This window comes from Pelmatolapia mariae, linkage group LG18 (assembly GCF_036321145.2).
Source record: "Pelmatolapia mariae isolate MD_Pm_ZW linkage group LG18, Pm_UMD_F_2, whole genome shotgun sequence".
NCBI lineage: Eukaryota > Metazoa > Chordata > Actinopteri > Cichliformes > Cichlidae > Pelmatolapia > Pelmatolapia mariae.
The window spans coordinates 26,714,534-26,736,536 of record NC_086243.1 but is presented as its reverse complement, the minus strand read 5'-3'; the positions used below and the strand labels follow the sequence as shown (position 1 = coordinate 26,736,536).

The 22,003-nt window shown below is 38.9% G+C and overlaps 2 protein-coding genes across 2 annotated transcripts; both read right to left on the bottom strand.

Annotated features, from left to right (window-relative positions):
• Positions 1-1,183: 1,183 nt before the first annotated feature.
• On the bottom strand, positions 1,184-5,478 carry LOC134617636 (uncharacterized). Its single transcript, XM_063462956.1, has 5 exons — positions 5,399-5,478; positions 3,723-4,022; positions 3,361-3,639; positions 2,713-2,802; positions 1,184-1,257 (listed from the first exon to the last, which is right to left on the bottom strand). Coding segments are annotated over exons 1-5 (729 nt in total). The 5' UTR covers positions 5,457-5,478; the 3' UTR covers positions 1,184-1,255.
• Positions 5,479-10,164: 4,686 nt separating this feature from the next.
• On the bottom strand, positions 10,165-16,686 carry LOC134617669 (uncharacterized). The gene is made up of 6 exons (XM_063463009.2): positions 16,680-16,686; positions 14,589-14,888; positions 14,227-14,502; positions 13,894-13,995; positions 13,160-13,203; positions 10,165-10,500 (listed from the first exon to the last, which is right to left on the bottom strand). The coding sequence occupies exons 1-6, from the start codon at positions 16,684-16,686 to the stop codon at positions 10,330-10,332; spliced, it is 900 nt and encodes a 299-aa protein (XP_063319079.2). The 3' UTR covers positions 10,165-10,329.
• Positions 16,687-22,003: the final 5,317 nt, after the last annotated feature.

Genomic DNA, 22,003 nt, shown 5'->3' with positions numbered 1-22,003 from the left:
TTCCTTCCTCTCTTTCCTATCCCCCAGTCATGTCTGTCCCATCTGTAACAACTGAAAATAAAATAAATAATAACAACAAAGGTTGATCAAATGGACCAATACGGCAATGCCATGATGATCCATTTGGCAAAATAAATCCATTTGGTATCCTTGTTGAAGAACCAAATGGGACAGACAAAAAAAAAAAAAAAAAAAATGTCTTTAGTACATGTAATCACAGAATAAGTTTAAAAAGGGTTTTTTTTTCAGACTGTACATGAAATTCACCTTAGTCCGCTGTAATTGCCTCATAAATGATAGAAGAGTGTACTTACAGTATATTTACTTTGAAGTTAAAATACACTGTTGTTGATTTGTGTATAAATAAAAATACATTTGTTAGAACTGTAACCTTTTCAAGAACAGTTATTAGTGATAACTTAAAAAGTAATAGCTTTACACATGTAATTTTTATGCTATTACATAGGCTGCACGGTGGCATGGTTGTTACCATTATTTCCCATGGCAGAATATTAAGAAATTAGGGGTGGGTCAAACTTTTTGCACAGTATGAGCTGGAAACTACTTAAATTACTATGAAATTACTATCAGTAAAAAAAAAATGCCTGCCACAACAGCACATATTCCTTTTGCATAACAGCCACACTCCCAACTGGTGAGCCTCCTTTGAATTGCCAGTGGGAGCTCCACATCCAATATATAAAATAAGGTTGCAAAATCAGCAGACACCAGTTTTGACCTATATTTGGTCGTGACACTATTTCTCCATTAAGGTTCACATCTGTAACAGAGAGACCTGGTTGATTTTGGCATTCTTTACAGTCAGTTATAACCTTTTAAATATAAATTTTTATAATCTGCAAAATATAGTTATTGGTTCGACTTTAAGCTGACATTTGAAAATACAAGTAAAAAGTGGTATGAAATCCCAAAAATTGTGTAACATATCTGATGCATGAGCTCACTATTTCAATCCTTCATGCATTGGCTTTCTTGCCAGTTTTCCTGCCCTCCTCCTTTCTTGCTATCTAGTGTGTCTATCAACATCACAGTGCTTATGACAAAGCTATAATTATTTTATAGATATCTAACAAAGAATCTACAGACACAGAGATTAAAAGGACACAAAGACCCACCCACCCCACCCACCCAAAAAACAAAACAAAAACAAAAGATTTTGTTTTGTGGGAACTCATCCATCATCCATCAGGGCACTCCTGAGAGAATCTGATTGCAATATTTGTCCGGTTTGATTTCCTAGAAAAAAATCCAAAATATCATGTCAGATAAATACTATTGTCAAAATAATGTTGTACAATTACGCAAGAATTTTGTGGGCTCCTTTAGGTGGAATTGAATGAATGGGAATTCTTATGGTGGGAATTACATAAAGTACAAACCAGCAGATGCTTCTGGCTAAGTGAGAAACTTCTGAGTGGCTGTATCTTAATTTTATTATAGTTTACTTTATAAATAAAATCCATTGTCCACTACACATTACTGACTAAGAAGCATATAGAGACAACATGGTTGTGTCTTTAGGCTTCCATCAATCTTATATTTTTATTCACAGTTCTTTTCTGGCTGAACTCCCTTCTTATCTGTGTACTGTCATATGACTTACAGACAGCTCGTTTGTCTGTCACTCCTCTGGCTCCTCTACAAATAATTTTTTCAGAATTTAGTAAAACACAGTTCTCCTATTTTGTACATTGGTCATGGAATAACCTTCAAAATGTAACAAAGATTTCTGCAATGGAATAATACAGTTACTTCTCTTAAAGTGGAGATGAAAAACTACATGTATAAAGTCTGTATAAAATGAACCAGGATTTAAGAAATAAGTGTTTGAAGTGTTTAGAACATATTTAGCGCCATCTTTTGTCAGTACAGAACATTACAGTTCAGCGTCAGGTTGGTTGGTTGGTTGCAGTCAATAGGCTTACATTAGTATATGTTACCTTACTAATAACAGAACCAATAACTCAGGGGAACATAAGGAGACTGAAAATAAAAATCAGTTTAAGGAGGTAATTTCTGTACTGCCACGTGCTGCAACTATGACTTCTGTGTTAACAAATCAAGGATATGCTGCTTCTTGATGCATGCTCAATCATCCAGGTAAGGAAAGTCTGCAATAGGTGGGCAGTCTCTTGAGAAGCTGAAGATGTGACTTGGATGACTGACAAAACATTTCTCCTACATCCAGATGAACAGAATCAACTTTTTGGGAAGGATATACTGCCCATTTTCACTCTTTGTCTCTTAAGCAGTAAATACACTGACACGGGAAAACTTTTTGACAGCACAGCTCCATGGTGTAAATTTGCATTTATACATGTAGTCTTTCATGTCCACTTCAAGCTGGTCTTTGTATTATGTTCCTTGTTGTTTTCATTCTTTTTAAAAAAAAAATTTTGCAGAATTTTTCTATTTGCTTGTGTTTTCTGAAGTTGCGCTGCATTTGACTTTTCAGGGCCACCACTGTTTTGAGTGACAATTACATCTTTAAAACCTTATACCAAACAAATGTATACTGCGGTACCAAAACACAATTTCAGCTGCACTATAATCATTCTTATGGCATTGCAGAATCATACAAGGAAGGCTTTTGTGCATGAAGTGTATGCTTTAATACAATGCAAGATTTCTGTGTATTTAGTGTAGTGTTGATTCACTGTTGTTGCTGCTTAAAAACACACTGGGACTTACATTTTGTGACAATGCAAAGGGCAATGAAGACAGACAAGAGAGAGAGACCAACTGAAGTTGAAATCTGAATTAGGATGGCTCTACTGGGAACTGCAAAGACACCAAAACATTGGGTTAGAAATGTGTTCTGTATACAATAACTGTACAATTATTTCTGTTAGGGTAGACTTGCTCTAAAAGCCCAAGCACTCAACTTTTGCAAATGTGGTGGTTGGTTTAAAACCTTTTGAGCTCTGTTAGAGCTTTTCAGTGGCCATTTCAGTGATTGTGATTATTTTATTACAACTATTAAACAACATATCTACTGATGTGCCAATTTACTCCAACAAATTAGTGTCACAAACATTTGCATACACAAAATGGTATGTTTGCTTCTTCAGAGTAGGGGCAGACCATAATGGTAAATGCATGGTATTCATGATCAGAACAGGGTGTGAAAACTTTTACAACTACACTAGAATTCTTCACCAAACCAAACGTGGGCTTGGAGGTTTTGAGAATCTAACAGAAACCTTATATTTCACCTGGAAACAGATAAAATCCTTAGGATTAAAAAAATGCTTTTAGGTTTACAATTCTTTGTTCACTGAGCTGAATAATATATTAAAGTGGATTTATCATTCATATCATCATTGCTCTTATACTTACCTGTAATTGTCTTGCAGTCAAACTTGATCTTATTGTATTCCCAGCTAACTTGGTTGCTGTGATTACACAGAATAAAGTCTTGCTGCAGGTAGACAATGAAAGAGGATGAATAGTTTTGGAGTTTGAATGTTTTTTCTTCCATGTGAAAGCAGTTTTTGTCATCACATCTAAAAGAATGGTGGATGGATGAATCCACTGTGCTGCAGTTCACAGCAAGGACACAGGACTCTGAGCTGCCAGACACAGACTCCACTGTCAGATTAACTGGAGACACTGGATCTGAAGAGTGACAGACATGAAGAGATTTAAGACAGGTATATGCCTGACCAAGATTTCAAAGGATAATGAAAACAGAAACCTACCTTGGACTATGACTTTGTATTCAGCTACCTTTTGGTCTTGTCCGCCAGCCAAAACTGCAGTATAATCTCCACTGTCATTGTGTTGTATATTCCGTAATAGCAACCCGTAATTTTGTCCAAAGACCTCAGCCCTTCCTTCATATTTGTCAAACACTACTGGATCATTATTAAAACCATACTTAGCTACATTGTTAGTTTTATTACATTTCCAGAACAAATCAGTTTTTTTGTCAAGTACAACAGATTTCTTTATATCCAGATGTAAGTCCTTTCCATGCTGCACAAACACATATTGGAACTCTAAAAGAACAGAAATAATAATTAAAAAAAAAACAACAGAATTAAAAAAATAACAACAACACAAATATCAGAATTATGTGCATGAAGCTATATATGGTCAAATTTACTATAATGACAGAAGGTTATGTCAACTTAAGATCACTAAAATAATGTGAAATAGCATTTAATTCTCTTAAAACTATATCAGATTCACTTCTCTATATTCTCCTGCCCAATCTGAGCAGTGATGTGAAACATGGCAAATGCCTCCAGTCAGTTGAGGTGGTGCCAAGCAAATTATACGGGCTTCATAGACAGAAAACCTGCTCCCACTAAGAGGGATGGTTTCACTTTCACACTATCATCCAGAGATGTGCTTAAATTTATTAAACTTCACAAAACACGACTATCCAGAGTTCTGAGCAGGAGGGAAAGATGTAGTCTATTTGCTATTAGTTATTTAATGTCACTTCCACAACTGTTCTGTCACATTGTCTCTCCAAAACAGTTCAGTTGTGTTTTTGGGGAACTCCCTCATTATTTTAAATCAAACTTGTCCTGACATTTGGGATAAAAACAAAATATTTATAAGTATTCACAATTACCCTCTTTTATCTGATCACTTCTACATAGTATTTAAATGTATAATAATGAACTATACCGCACTGTGAAGAAAAGAAATCTGTACACGTCCATCTGAAAGTACTGAAATTAAATTTAAGGAAGTGATCCCTCTTCTTTTATTTTCGTCTGCGTCATGTGTCAACATAATACAGAGCAACTACCTAAACTTGTCTCTCTCTGTCTTTTATCTCACCAACAGCACAGCTAAATACTGGAACATCTAACACAGGAATACAAGAGAGCAGGAAAACAAGGAAATTAACTATAAGTGATAAGTGTTTTGGGGGAGACATGAACAAATTATGTCTTTTATGATTAAAACATAATGGAAAAAAAATACAAAACCTAAACAGAAATGAGCTTTATAATGCTGGGAAACAAAACATAAAATCAATCTAGAAAACAACACTCTTAACATATAATACTAAATTCAATTAAAATGTTGAACTTAAAACAAACGCACCCAGGATTGTGACAAAACCATTTTTGTAACTGTTAGCCCAAACTTCCTAGTAGCTTACAGCGCTTTTTTCAGAAATGCTCTCACTCCATTTGATGTATTATGATGTGCCTGTCAGCCTATATACAGCACGTCAATACCAATATGATCCTGTTTATTATTTATTGATATTACATTTACTTGACCTTCTTCCTCTCATTCCCTAATGATTTTATTTGCTGTACATATTTTACAGCATGCATTAGTGCTGAGGTAACACCTAGGTTTAAAGATAAATTGAGTTCACCGAGTTAGTATAAAAGTTTGTTCTTACCATTTACTTCACATGAACACAGCCATAAAAAAGCGCTAAAAAACACAATCCGCTCCATCTTGACACAGCTTTGGGTTGAGAAAGCAGAAACACTCCCTGCACACGTGACAGTTTGATTCCAGTCAACTGAGTCATTTGCCAGAATGTACATATTAAGTTCCCTTTCTAATACCCTATTCTCACATCCTTCGCTCGCATCTCTGGTGAGAGAGACTGAGAGGAAACAAATACGTGCAGTTTCGGAAATGACAAAACAGGTTTGTGTGTTGATGTGGAGAAAGGTCGGATCGAGAGAGACTGAAGTTCGGTTCACCTCTCATCACATCTGAGAGAGGGTGAAAAGGCTTAAAGTGCTAAAGCACTCTTTTCTTTGTGTGTTTTTGCTAGTAACTTTATTCTTTATAATATATAATTGGATATATAATTGGAAATCAGCTCACAGTTGGAAATTCCAGCAGAGACACCAGAGGGATTGATGGCTGCCCAGAAGGTGGACTTACAAAGTGGACTTGGATTCAGCTCCATCTCTGCTCATCACCAGCATTGCCATATTGTATTATAATTCTGAGAAGGATTTGGACTTCCATGATTTTCTTTAGTGGATTGCAGCTCACTTTGAGAAGATTTGGGGTCCCTCTGTATTTCAGGAGGACAAGAGTTGGCCACTAAACATAAAAGTGATGTTAAATCACCAACACACGCTCCTCTTCACAGAGCAGGAGTAAGCAGCCACAATGCACAGCTCACTAATCGCAGAGTAGAGTCAGTTACACCAAAAAAAGGTGGCACCTACTGTAAGGCACGAAGCAGGGTCAAAATCACAGGAACACAATCTTATATGAGATAATGAAGACAGAATCATATTTAAACCCAAAAACATTTCTCATTTTAACATCAACATTGCACTATACTCAACTCAAAATCACCCACTTACCCTCTGACATGTGTTTTTAGATTTTACATATATGTGTTGGCAGTAAAACTGGTATATATTATTATAAATCATAAGCTCTCTACAATAACAATAAACTCATTAGCTGAATTAGTGAAGCAGTGCTATCAGACTCTTACCTGTAACAAAGTAGTTTGTTCTTACATTGGCAGTCATAACAAGGTGTCATGCATGGCCCCGCTTTCCTGATCTAATTAACTCAGAACAGAAAACATGAAACAGAGTTTTCACAAAATAAATTTACTTTCTATGAATGCAACATTAGTCCGCTTATAGTCCCTCAGATTTATGTTCTGCAACTACATCATCAGACTGAGCTCTTGATTATAGAGGCAGGGGGAACTGCTAAGCATTCTGATTGGCTAGTGGTTAATCGGAACTACTGGTCCCAGTGTAAATAATGATCAACCCATGCAGGTAATACAAGAGATGATAAGACAAGTTTTTAAGAACTATGAATGCATAAAGGCATAATAGACATGCTGGTCCAGTGTGTCCATTTCACACTTTGTCTCTCCAAAGAATGACATGACACGGACACACATGCAGAACTTTCATTACCAGCAGGGGGAGATATTATATTTAAAGCCAAGAAGGCTGTAGTGAGAAAAAAAGTGTATGAAGTACATTCCAGGGTCCTTAATCACCAGAAACGATTAAGCTAATATGCTAATATTATAAAATGTATTTAAATGTAAATGTGTTAGTAATGTCTGTTTAAACACTTTACCATGATTATTTTCATGTTGGCTTAAAATAAAATATCTCCCTCTGCTGTTACTGCAATTTACTGCAACTTTGCCATGCATGTGGTTCTTTAAGCTCAATTTGAAGAATATACCAATGTTTTAAAATTATTTCTTAAATGTTGCTGGTTTTTGGTGTGACGGTTGTGTAGGAGCCATATGAGTTGTTCCTTTTTTGGATTAAGAGGGTTGTTTTAAATGCACACACTATATTGGTGCACTGGTGTGGGGCATGACTCATGAGTGTGTTAGGTGATAAATGTGGTTGTTATATATGTATATATATATATGACCCCAAAACAGTGCTAACGGCTGTCTAAATGACTCGGGTAAAGTTTGTAGCATGCGTGCTTGTTATTTTTGTCTGCTTTCACTTGTCTTTGCACTAGGATGATGTCGACGTAAATGTGCAGTCATATTCGTTGTGTTCCCACTAGTGCTGTCAGCGTTAATCTTGTTAAAATGATGTTAATGCCATAACGCAGCAAATCTCCGTTAACGAGTTACCGCGGATCGCCCCGTGCGTGGGGCTGGACGGCGTCAACACGTTAACAAGCTAACTGCGTTAACGCACTAGTTCCCACCAATTGAGTGTTGCATGGCACATCCGACATACTGTTTTACTTTTGTCCATGACGCGCTTACCATCAGGGTCATGCTTCACATGAAAACCAAGATAGTTCCAAATGCCAGATCTGAATTAGGGTGGGGGATGTTCAATTTCGGGTAGCGTTGAGGCAGTTGCCATGTTGCAACCAGTTCCCTGTGTGTTAGCCCTTTGACAGACTGGCGACCTGTCCAGGGTGTACCCCGCCTCTTGCCCTATGATAGCTGGGATGGGCTCCAGCACCCCCTGCGACCCTGAAAAGCATATGCGGATGGATGGATGTTTCAAATTTTACAATGACCCTGATGAAGACCGCAAGCCGAAATGCGTTGGTCACTCCTTTATTTGTCACTGCAATGTTACACGTACATGCTACATGCAGGTCCTGTGGCACTGTGGTACTGTGCCACATGACTTCCCCTCTCTCTGTATAGGCAGGACAAATGTATGGTTGGGATGAGCAGAGTAGTTTTTATATTAAATTTAAGAAAAGATTGTTGAAGTTTGATCCTGTAGCCTGAATCAAATCTACTGAGCTATAACTTCTGTGTTTATGCCTGTCTAGTCTGTACTATTATGAATATGAGTGAGACTTTCTGCTCCCAAGCACCAAAGCTGCTGTGAAACTGTCGTCAGCTCAGACCTAAACTATAACACCTTAATTTAGTAAGACCTGTCAAACATTCAGACTAAGCTGAAGATGCAAGAGGTGTTAAAACTTTAGATCTATGAAAAAGGAAGTGGTTATCAATGCATGAACAGGGAACTACTCAAAGGGTGTAGCCAGTTTTTTGTTTGTTTTTTGTTAAACTACTTAACACTGATTTGTGAATAATTCAAAGATAGAAAAGGCATTTGAGGGATGAACCATATCAGACAACATACACAGCAGAAACAGTGATTTGTGCATGTGAAGGCATATGCTCAAATACATGTTTAAAGCAACCTTCAATCTTCATTAAAGAGGTTGAGGAGTAAGGATGTGGCTGTGCAAGTAGAAGACAACTGATAAGGAAAATTTAGAGCAGTGCAGAGGGTAGAGGGTATGCATACAGTACAAACCAGTTCTTCTCTCATTGCAATACAAAGTTGGTTACTATATGTACCAACAGAATTAGTGATTTCCAACATTATATTGCTCCTTTAGTATACTATCAAGTACACGCCAATGCTATTGTTTGGCCTGTTGATGCAAAATGATGTACTTAATTGTATTACTAGTCAACATGACAACTTTATATATAACTGTGGCCAGAAGTACATACATACACACAGAGGCATTAATGTTACGGTAATTTGGCGTATCCAAAAGATGTGCATCCAATTCTGCCACTAAAGATGTATGCTATACAGTCATTCAACACTGAAAAAAGATCAATTCAAAGGAAATGTTAATTATAATCCAACTTTGATGGATATAATTTGACATTACTGTCGTGAAATTGAAATGACAGCTATCAGGATATGGTGTATGAGGACCCAAGATGCAGAGGCTGGTGGAGGTTTAACAAAAGGCATGCTCTATATTGAGCTGATATATAAGAAAAAAATAACACATGAGGTAAAACACAAAAACTAAACAGAAAAACAAATCCTATACAAAAACTATAAAACTCACTAAGGAACACTAGGGGGCGAAGACCAGGAGACAAGAATAACACTGGGGAACTGAACAGTACACTCTGATGTAGAACAAAGGGAGACTGAGACAAGACACAGGAGTGAGATGAGGGGAAGTGGAGTATAGAGGAGGAATCATGAGACGAGGAAGTAAACCTGACACAAAACACACAACACAATAGACTGTCACAATAAACAGGACATGTAACAAACAGACACAGAGACCCAGACTAAAGAAAATGAACCTCCTTACAGCTTGATAGCTTTATTTTAGATCAGTCTTGCACTTATAGGCAATCACAGCTGTTATACGTTGGCACAAAGTCTGAGGACTTCTTTATTATCAGCTTATAACTGCTGTTCTCTTTACTGGTCTCAAAGGTCAGTTAAGGCATAAGGAAAATGACGGTCTGAGGAAAAAGGACCCAAATGCAGGAAAAATGTACCGACACAAAAGCTTTTGTGTCTGAAAGGAGCTTGAGGTAGTCAACCCATGACACACACTGCATTTCATACATTGTTCACAGAATGGTTATAATCATAACACATCTATTTAATACAGGCTTTGGACAATGAGACTGGTTCACATAATATTAGTACCACCTTTTCAAATTTAAAACATTCTAAAACATTATTGGTTCAGTTATTTAGTTTGTGTTGAGCAACTGCTGCCAAACAGAAAAAAATAACTCAAGTCTTCAAAAACATTTATAAATAAGTATTAGGCAATACTAACTTTACTTTAAGCTGTGCTCCTTACAACACATTCATCAAAAACGAAAATATATATATATAAAGCTGTATATAGAAACCAGAACACTGTAGCAAAGTTCATGAGTCCATCAAAAGCACACCTTACAGAAGCCTCAGTTAGTCCTCAACATAAAATCTTTCTCTACATGTGTGATATACTTTCTCTTCTTCCCTTCTTTTCTCCAAGAGGACTTGTATTGCCTTTGGTAAGCAGTTAGTTTTTAAACTTTGAATTAGAATTTCTGAAGAGGTTTTAGGATCTGGGATGAATTTCTACCTGGGCATACAAGCTCTCGGGCAAAGCTTTGCTTCTGGCCTCAGTGGATCCATTGGGTCCAGAGTGAGGTCTCACAAAGCTATAGGTGGATGTTGGAGAAGCATCACTGATTGGACTCTGTTCCACAGGTGGTGTTGTTTGGATAACCTGGAAAATAAATTATAGACAGCTTTTTTGCAAAGTGTATTTCCCATTTTCATTCAGACTTTATTTGTAAATAGTGCCATTAAACTGCATTAACATAAGCAGGAATTTTACTGTGATTCAAATGTGTTCAACACATACTTTTAAGATATTCTTAATCAACAGTGCAATGAGCTGCAAGTGCAGTTCAGAGGCTAAGAATAATTTACAAGAATTAAGGAGAGTCTTCAACTCAGCACTAGACTTAGTGCAACCAGACCTTCACAAGCAAATTGTTAGCTGAGGTAATTTGGCTCTAAAGCTAAACTCCACCATTGTGTCTTTTTCTCCCATTGTCTGTCTTCCACATAAAGGAATTACTATATCTTAGACCATGCACTATTAGCTGGGAAGATAGCTCTGGAGGACTGGAGGCACTGGATGAAGGGGGCAAGCATCAGACTGGCCACGAGAGTTTATCATTCATGCAAAATCTAATGATTAAACTTCAGGCAGGCTAGGTGGTCACTGTTTTGGGGTCATTTTAATTTCACTATCACTCTGGTTCATGAAACATTCAATCAGATGCTGTCTCAGCAGTTCTCCACAGAATCTAGTTAATCAGCTAAAGAGACCACTTTGTCACTCTCTTGTGCGTTGGGAGGTATAAAGTTTGTTTAACCAGATGTTTAATCTATTGAGCCAGATTCCAGCTCAAGCCCATCCTAACAAACTCTATAGGTCATTCTCAATACACTCATGGATTATCCATTGGGCCCACACTGCCAAGTTCACCTGCCATTTGGTGGACCACTCTAGATAAGGACACCCGCAAATATTTTTGCTAGCAATAAAACTGTTTCCTAACCCACCTCAGGTTAGTTACAGCCCTTGCTGACTCACATGACTTTAGACCTTGTCTCCTGCTTACTTTGATCACAAGGCAACAGTGTTATCTTCACTGTGGATTTGTATTCTGAAAAAGATCATTTCAAATCAGGTCCAAACTGAAAGACTAAATTAAGGGTTTGAAGCTGTTTTACACATGGATAGAATATGCACACAATTCTCTAACTCTAACTCTAAGGTGTGCAGCTGGTCTCTCTTCCTTTCATTCTTTACTTCCATACCAACCTTCTGTTGAAGTAACCGTTGTCTCTGTCCACCTGTGCTGCTGCTTATGGTTCTGGAGACAGATCAAGTTGGCCCTATTAAGGACTGCCAACCAGAGGACCCCAGGAAATAACACTCCCTTGGTCAGAAGGTTTGTTTATTTTCAGAAGATTTTCGTCTGAGATGTATCACTAAGAACTTTCACCCAGGTATACTGGACCCTTCGGAACGAAGAAAATCATCAATGCAAAAGCTTTTCTTTTAAAACTACCTGCTGCCAAAATTAATACTACAGTTCATGTTCTTCCACTGAAAAACTGTCTACAGCTTTCTGTAGGCGACCCTCAAAGGGAAGATGATGTAATGGTACTGCTGGGTTGGATTTGTGGCCTGTGGGGGGGTGGGGGGGTTGTTTTGTTTTTTTTGGCCTGTCCTCCCTGTTTAACTTTTAAGTTTCAGATGAAATTGTTAGTTTGGCTTTGTGCTGGTGATTCACCAATGAGGGGAGTCTTCTTATTTTTTCCATGCTTCCGACACCTGAATAGAACAATCAAGTGTGGGTTATTCTTAGGCTGGAGGGTGCCACAGCCTTTTTTTAGCTGTTTGTTTCAGTTATTAGTTAATAGCCTTTCTGTCCTTCCTCTAGTTGTCCAGTTAGTAACCAAACTATGACATGTGCTTGTGTCACTTGTTCTTATAACTGGATATTTGTCAATGCAACTGGCACTCTATTCTCGACGAGAAGCCTGGGTTTGGGAGAGCCCAAGTGTCCTGGAGGGATGTTCACTGCTGGATAATCAATGGACGAGTGGCAGAAGTGGCACGTCGTGTGCCTGGTGGGACTGTCTATTGAGGACATTGAAGACATCTACCTGTTCGGAACCATGATAACGGGGTTCTTGCTGATCGGAGCTGGCTTGGCCCTGGCTTATCGGAAATTGAAGAAAGCGGTGAATGCCTTTCAAAGCCCCACAAGGCTGGCCGCTATGATCGAAAATGTGGGAAGAGCTGTGAGTACTCAGACTGTTCTTACTGAACGCAATATGGGAAAGATCTTGGAGGAGCTCACGGTTCTAAAATGGATGATACAACAGGAGACCAGTGATGGACATTAAGAACAACTGTAAAGTTGATGCGTATTGTTCATCCCAAAACAACATTTACAACATCTCTCATGCGGCTACCTGTGATTTATTGTGTTATGGTGTCATGATATCTGTGCTTTCTTTGTGTGTTATGGAGTTTTTGTTTTTTTCCTCATACTGACTCACTTTTGGGGACCAGTATGAGCAGAATTTCTTTTTTTCAATAAAAAATTATAAGCACAAGCAAACAAATTCAGTAACCTGATAACACATTAACTATATAAAGAAAGGCATTTTAGTTTAAATGGTTTACTTTCCAGACTGAACCCTCTGGTTAAATAAAGCATGGAACATCTAAAGATTCAGCAGAGCGACTGAGTTCAAAGCACCTGAGCAAAAACACGTCGTGTGACCAGTAACACAAATATGTGTCAGTTAGAAGCTGCTTGCTTCTACCTAAGTCAAATGTCATTTACCACACTTACCTCGGGAACTGCATACACTGTGTTTTCAATGGTTTCTCTGTTATCTGGTGGTCAGACATAAATAAATATGTAGTGATTTGCTTTAACTTATATTTTTCTTTGCAGGCTTTAACTGACAATTTCTATTATTCTGCATTCCTAAGTCATTTCAGCTGATTTTACATTAAATCCAAATTTTATCAGAATAATTGAATTCTCACACATAAACAAGACCTGGCATGGCACTCCAACCTGATATCACGGCAGAGCATGTAATAGACACACCAGTCCACTGCGTCCATTTCAAGCTTCACCTTTCCAAAGTGTAAAAAAGACACATATGCAGAGGTTTCATTACTGTATGCGAACGCTGCAGTACCAGCAGGAGGAGATAAAATATTTAAAGCAGCGAAGTCAGTAGTGAGGAAAAACATATGATGAAGTACATTCCAGGGTTCTTAATATATGTATACACGTGTAAATGTATCAATATTGTCCATTTAAATGCTTTCCCATAATTATTTTCATGTTGGCTTGAAATAAAATATCTCCCTCTGCTGTCGCTGCAACTTCTACATGCATGTAGATTTCACATTTCAGAGAGGCAAAGCGTGGAATGGACACGGTGGTCACTCATAGTGGGGATCAGTAAAGTACTTTGGCAAAAAGCAATGTATTTTGCAACAACAAGTATTTTCATGATTTTTTATTTATTTACTTTTGCAATATCTTGATAAATACTCGCTTGGACTTACTTTTCTGTTTCTTTCGATGATGAATATAACCTACAACGAGGATTATGATGATGGCAACAACAACACACACAGTCACGGTGGTATTGTTGGCATCTATGTGGCCTGTAAAGGAAAAACAAAACTGATTACAAAGGCACTGTACAATTTGTTATTATTAATACAAAAAATAATAATATTAGATATTTATGGCAGTTTTTTTGCTAGAGTAGAACACTCAATCTTCAAATATTTATATTTTTAGAGTTTGTATTTCACTAAAGTTCTGTTGCATGGCATCTTTAAAAGGTTACCTTTTAAATTTTCATTCATTATTTCTATGCCATCTAATCTTACCTGACTTCGTGTCACATTGAGATTTTAGCACCTCCGTGCTATTTTTCCAGCTTACGTCATTGCTGTGATTACACAAGACGGTGTCTTGCTGCAGGTAAACAATCAGAGAGGAAAGCATGTCTGTGGCGCTGAGATTTTCTTCCAACAGAGAGCAGTTGTGAGCATCACATCTAAAAGTACGGCTGATGTTCAGGTCCACTATAGTGCAGGTTACAGTCAGGTTACAGGGGTCTGAGCTGCTGGAGGTCAATGTCAGGTTAACTGGTGATACTGGATCTGGGAATTAAAAGCAGGTGTGACAGAATTAACACAGATATATGCTTTGTCAATATTTAAAATGAAAATGACAAAAATAAACCTACCTTGGACTATGATCTTGATTTCACCTACCCTTTGCTCTTTCCCCCCAGTCACCACTGCAGTATAATCTCCACTGTCATTGTGTTTTACATTTCTTAATACCAAAGAGTAATTATGTCCAAAAAAATCAGCTCTTCCTTCATAGCTGTCAAACAATATTGCCTCTTTATTATAACTGATTTTACCAACATAATTAGTGGTATTAAACTTCCAGAAAAAGTCAGTCTTTTTGTCAAGTACAACAGGTTTCTCTACATCCAAGTGTAAGTCCTTTCCATGCAGCACAAACACATGTTTGAGCCCTAAAAGAAAAGAAACCAAAAAGTATCAGAATCATGAACATTCAGCTCCAATTCTGTTAAACCAAACACAACAGTAATACAAAAAAGACCTGACACAAATATTGATGAAGTGTTGTGGATGTTTATTTTGTAGTACTTTTTTCACCAGAGCTTTTCTGCTGCTCTGCACACCTCACAAAGCACTTTGGTCAGGTCTTGGTAACCTACTCACACAGTGGCAGGCATGATTGAACGATGGAGACCAGCTGTGTTGGTCAACCTCTCCTGACACCACCCACTGCTCCACCCTATCATTTGATAGGTGGGGGGATGGGTGTTGATAGTGGAGTGCAAAATTACTGATAGAAGATGGACAAGAAAAGGTCAAAGCCGTCAGGTCCTCAGTTTTGAAAAAAAGAGAAAAGAGGAGGAGAAAGGAGCAAAAGATACAAGCAAGCAGATGTGTCATTGGATAATGGCAGGTATTATGTATGACATGTATCCTGAAACAAGATAGAATTCATTAGTAGGGATTGGGAAAACTTCTGATTAATTTTGTTAGCCACTTGGCTATGATATTAAACAGTAGACAGACAGTAGACACTGATGTGGCTTATTGAATCTATTGGACTGTGTTCATCACAATATTAATCAGAAGAAGTGTATTGCTGATTTGTCTGCTATTCTCAATGTATAATGGTTGTTTGTTAGCAATTTGCATGTGTACTGTCTATCTTTATCTCTTTGTGTGTGTGTGTGTGTGTGTGTGTGTGTGTGTGTGTGTGTGTGTGTGTGTGTGTGTGTGTGTGTATGTTTAACATTGCCTAGGATATTGCCAAAGAGGATGTTCCGTTCACTAAGTTCAAGTCCGAAATAATTCTTCACAAGAAAAATGGCTTGAACGTGAACCCCACATAGGTGTCATCGCAGACACATCGAAAAAAAAGGGGGGGGGGGGGGCAAAATACAGGAGTTGGCCATCTGAGGGGCATGTGACTGCAATGGAAGATAGTCCATAAAATATCAATACAATAAATATGTTCAGATATTAAGACGTTAAGTTTTAAGCCTTTGACACACTTTGAGGTCCTTTTAATTTAGATTTAAATTTCAGCTCGGTGAAACACTTGAAGCACAAGCTCTTTTTCAGTAACTTGTGCTCCAAATAAAGCACTTTGTGTTGACAAGATTGTTAGTTAATCATTTATAAATCAATAATGTCTGAATGGACAGCAATTTTCAAAAAAAAGTGGACATGTAAAACTGTGGTTTTAAGCAATGCGGTTGAAATATTTGGGTCCACTGAAGAAAAAAGGTTAGGTGCACTAATTCAACCGAGGCAAAATGTTAGTCTAGAGCCCTGCTCAATGAAATTTACAAACGAGCACCTGAAAAGCAGACCTCAGAAATAATAAAGTACAAATACTTTGTTACATTGTTAGTTTGTACTTTAGGTTTAATGCATCTGAGGGAGGTTTTAATTTACCAGCATACACACCTCTCAAAGGAAACTGATTGGAGCATGAATGAAGGGCACATAAATTACAGGAGATCAACAAGTTTAAATATTAGTATAGAAACTAGCATTTTACCTTTTGTTTCAGTTGAATACATCCATAAAATTACTCCCCAAAATATAATGCAAAGCATCTTGATGTGTACCTTCAAAATTCTGGTAAAGCTTTCAAAGTTCTTGTAAAGCTTGACTCAGGAAGTTTGAACTTCCTGTTTGTCATACTTTCTTTGCAGGTTTTTTTCTCTCACTCGTTTCCACTTCTCGACTGATCTATCGCCACTGATGGTCCTATTTACCCTCCATCTTCAAAAAAGACAGTTTTAAAGTTCCATAATTCATATAAATTTACTGTAAATTTACAGTCAGAGCTTTGCTGAGAAATTGACAGTTTCTGTCAACAGAAATTACAAACATGAAAACACAAACATTAACAACCGCTTAATGCAGTAACTGAAACTGAAACTGAAAACTTTATCATTAAACATCATCACATCTAAAAGTACCAGAATATTCAAATGTACAAATTTGCTCTCTATTATTGTAAATTGACTGCTGTGGTGATGTGCATGCTTTAGTGTGTGTGTGTTATTTATGGGTTTGAGAAACACTGATGTGTGAGTTTGAGTGGGAGGTGTCTGTGTTCAGCAGTGATGCCTTGAGGGAAAAAAACAGTTCCTGAGTGTGTTGGTGGTGATTTGGATACTGCAGTGCCTCCTAGAGGGCAGTAGGTCAAACAGGTGAGATGTAGAATGGCTGAAGTCTTTTGTAACAACAGATCTGCTGACCACTCTTTGGAGCCTCTTATGCAGTGTGTAAAGCACATTGTGATGCAGTATGTAAGTATCCTCTCAATGGCTGAGCAGTGGAAGTTCACCAGTAGAGTTGGGAACTGATGGAAATTTAGCGATTTGGATTCCATGAATGATATTACTGGGTGATTGAATTCCTTATCAATTCTCACTGGCTCTGTTTTGAGAGTCACCGCCATCGCTAAACAGCATATCAAAGACATTACAGTAGTGCAAATGAATTGCACCCTCTGTGGTAAAATGGTTGTGCATGTTGGAGGTATGTCTCCTCTTTGCTGTGATCAGTTTGGGGTTGTTACTCAAAAAATGTCATTTTTACACATATTACAAAGAGGAAGTTTCAAAAAAAGTAATATAGTACATTACTTATTCCTCTCAGGAGATTTTTTTTTCTCCATAAAATGACCTGAAATTAAACATGTCCCATTTAACAATACACACTTCAGGCTACAGTCCCACACACCAATTTAAATCCCTATCCTGAGGTTCTCGTCATCCTCTATGCGCACAGCACAGTCCAGATACGGCAAACTATTATCTCTTGTATATTTTCAGCTGAACTTTGTTTTTAATCACTGAGTTGATGTGAGCAGTAAAGGCTTCTAGATCTTGGGTTTTGATTTTGATCCAGGTGTAATCCTTGCTGTTAGAGCAAGGGTGGGCAATTGATTTTCTCAAGGGACCACATGAGAAACTGGGACTGCTGTGGAAACCTTTAGCAAAAAGCTGGACTCACTTTGGCTCAGTATTAATTTTCTCTCTTTTTCAGCTGCTACTGATAAGAGTAGATATGACAATTAGACAATGAAAATGCAAAATGTGTATAGTAAAAACACCAATACTTTATTACTTAAGTGTGACGAAGTGGTCAAAGGGGTTATATAAAAAATATATATATATGACAACGCCACCTAGGGGAACATTTACCCCTAAAGAAATCCTAAAGTCTTAGAAACCAGAAAAGCTTACACAGGTTCAAAGATGCACAACTGTCGGACATCCGGCTTGAGTGAACGCTGGCGCGCCTGGCTGCCGCTACTCACCGGTACATTTTTCTACACTTGGATTTATTTGGATTCAGATTTGAATGAACAGGGACATTTACACTCAGGACCAGATCGATCTCTGCCAGGGATTGATTTGCAACGCTTGTCCTCAACTTCTGTTATTTCAGCTGAATGTGTTCTCACGTCTTCTTCTCAGTGAGCTGCACTAGCTTAACTGTTTGAGCTATTTTTAGTCTACCTGTTCGTCGCTCCGGCCGGCTCGGCTCCTTTTCCTCCACATAATCGAAGATGTGGGCCAAGATGTTCCTGAGCTGGTCGGCACTATTTTGGATTCTCCTGACGCTTGTCTACCATCCTACGGCTGGACTGCTCCGCTATACAGCCGCTGAGCTCCTGCGCCTTCGCGGACAGCTATCGCTCCCGTCGCCGGCGGAGCTCCACTACCACCCGGGCATCACTTTCCAGCCTCGCCGGAGATACATCCATCGCGGGTCCCGCAGGATTTTCCATAACTCCGATGGAACTAAATCGTTCTGGTCTGCTACTCGCCGCCCTCGCAGGAACCCTGATCGGGCTGTCAACCATCGATCTCTAGCCCACCTGCCCAGGGCGCCCACCGCGATTAGCAAAAAAGAAATTACTCCACTCAACTTCGGTCTTCTAAACATTCGTTCATTGACAAGTAAGGGACCTCTCATCCAAGACCTCCTATCTGACCGTAAGTTTGACTTTTTCTGCTTAACTGAAACCTGGCAACAACCTGATGACTTTTCTCAGCTAAATGAAGCTACTCCTCCGGGGTTTGTTTACCTTTCTAAACCCCGCTGCTCAGGTCGTGGGGGTGGTCTCGCGATCTTCTTTCGCCAGCACTTGAAAGTCCTGCCAGTTAATGTTGGTACCTTTAGTTCTCTAGAGGTCCTTGCATGTGAGCTGACTGGACCCATTCCCACCATCATAGCTACTGTATACCGCCCCCCCAAACCTAACCCTGTCTTCCTCAGTGACTTTGCTAATCTATTAACTCATCTTTCATCTCTCTCCCCAAATGTGATCTTGGTGGGAGATTTCAACATTCACATGGACAATAATGACCTTCTGCTCACCAGAGACTTTTCCTCCTGTCTCGAAGGCTCTGAATTTAAACAATTTATCGACTTTCCCACTCACTCTAAAGGACACACCCTGGACTTGGTCTGCTGTTCTGGTCTTACTCCCTCTATTCTTTCTGCTACTGAAATCCCCATAACTGACCACTTCCTCCTTTCATTTAAACTCACTCTCTGCTGCTCTTCTACCAAGCCAACCCGTCTCATCTCGTTCCGCAACATCAAGAACATTGATATGGACATTCTCACTACCAGACTGGACAATGTTCAGATTCCGGACTTCTATTCTACTCCTGATGATTTGTTGTTATATTATAATAATTGTCTACGCACTGTCCTTGATTCTCTGGCTCCTGTAAAAACCCACTCTGTTTCCTTCGCTCGCTCTGCTCCCTGGTTTACCTCTGACCTCCGAGCTCTGAAGGCCAGAGCTCGGCAGCTAGAGCGTAAATATAAGAAATCTGGTTTAACTGTTGATTCAGAAATCTATAAATACCACGTACTTCAGTATAAAGACTCCATCAGCAAGGCCAAGCAAAGCTTCTACTCTGGTATTATCAGTTCTTATGAGGGTAATGCAAGGACCCTGTTTTCAGTTCTCAACAAACTAATTCAACCCCCCAATGCTTTACCACCACACTTCTATTCCTCTGAAACCTGCAACTCCTTGATGCTGTTCTGGACCACGAAAATCAATAACATCCACCAGCAACTCAGATCAAATGTTGTGTCTACGTCCTCTCCAGAACCTTTTCTCCTTTTTGAGCCGTTTTCCACTTTTCATCTTCCTGATTTATCTGATATTTCCGAGTTCATATGTAAATCAAAGCCTGCCACACGTCATCTTGACCCCATGCCCACGGGGCTTGTGAAATCCTGCCTCTCTTCTTTACTCCCACTCATCTCTGCTATCATTCACTCTTCTCTCACCACTGGTATCGTTCCCTCCTTATTGAAGACTGCTCTAGTCACTCCTATACTGAAAAAACCTTCTTTAGATCCTAACAACTTTAACAACCTCCGTCCGATTTCCAATTTACCCTTCATTTCTAAGATACTTGAAAAAGTGGTTGCAGCTCAACTTCATTTACACCTGGTTAACAATAATATCTACGAGAGATTTCAATCTGGTTTTCGCTCATGTCATAGTACAGAAACTGCTTTACTTAAAGTCACTAACGATCTTCTAATCGGAGCTGACTCTGGTCTTCTCACCATTCTCGTCCTTTTAGATCTGAGCTCAGCCTTCGACACCATTTCTCACTCTGTACTTCTAAGCAGACTTTCCTCTCTCGGCATCTCTGACACACCCCTCGCCTGGTTTCAATCATATCTCCTCGACCGTTCCCAGTTTATTCAACTAAGATCATTCCGCTCTCGTCTATTCTCCGTCACCTCTGGTGTACCTCAAGGCTCAGTTTTAGGCCCTCTTCTCTTCATAATATACATCCTCCCTCTAGGTACCATTTTCCGCAAATTTGATCTTCAGTTTCACTGTTTTGCTGATGACACCCAGTTATATCTCTCTTGCAAACCTGATTCCTCCCTCCCACCTTCCTCCCTTTCCGAATGTCTATCCGAGTTAAAATCCTGGTTTACCTCTAATTTTCTAAAGCTCAATGAGGATAAAACTGAGATCCTCCTTATTGGCACCAAATCCAACCTTCTGAAGGCGAACCATTTCTCACTCACCATCGATAAATCCACAGTTTTCCCTTCTCCTCAGGTTAAGAGCCTTGGTGTCATCCTAGACAGTTCACTTTCCTATAAATCTCACATCAATAATCTCACCCGTTCTGCCTACTTCCATCTACGTAACATTAACAGATTGCTTCCTTCTCTTTCCACCCAGTCTACGTCCATTCTTGTCCACAGTCTTGTTACCTCCCGTATTGACTACTGCAATTCTCTTCTGCATGGTCTCCCCCAAAAATCCCTCCATAAGCTTCAACTGGTTCAGAACTCTGCTGCTCGCATTATCACCAGAACCCCCTCCTACCAGCACATCACCCCTGTTCTTCAGGAACTTCACTGGCTCCCTGTTAAATTCCGGATAATATTCAAACTTCTTCTGCTCACTTTCAAGGCCATTCATAACCTCGCTCCTCCTTACCTTTCTGACCTGTTAACCACTACCTGTTCTGCCCGTTCACTTCGATCTTCCTCTTCTATCCAGCTTGCTGTACCTTCCTTCCGTCTCACCACCATGGGAAGCAGAGCTTTCAGCTGCTCTGCTCCCAGGCTGTGGAACTCTCTACCCCCAGAAATAAGAAACATTGGTTCTCTCCCCCAGTTTAAATCCCAACTCAAAACTTATCTGTTCAAATCTGCATATTCACTGTGAATCCACTGTTTGTTAATTTTAGCTTTTGCTTTTGTTTTATTGTTCTTATTCTGCCATTGTTTTACTATGTGTTTTATCCTATTGTAAAGTGTCCTTGGGTGACTTGAAAGGCGCTCATAAATAAAATTTATTATTATTATTATTATTACAACTGAGGCAGATATCCAATATTAATATGTCTTTAATTACATTTTTAAATATAACATGGGCACAAGCATAAACAATATTACAAAATAAAACTGTAGATAAAACAAGGCATGCTGAGAGAAAAATAAGACAAGACAGCAGTTCCTTCAAGGATTAGGCCCAAAGCAGCAGCTGTACAGACGTTTCCTTCAGCTCAACTGGGCCAAA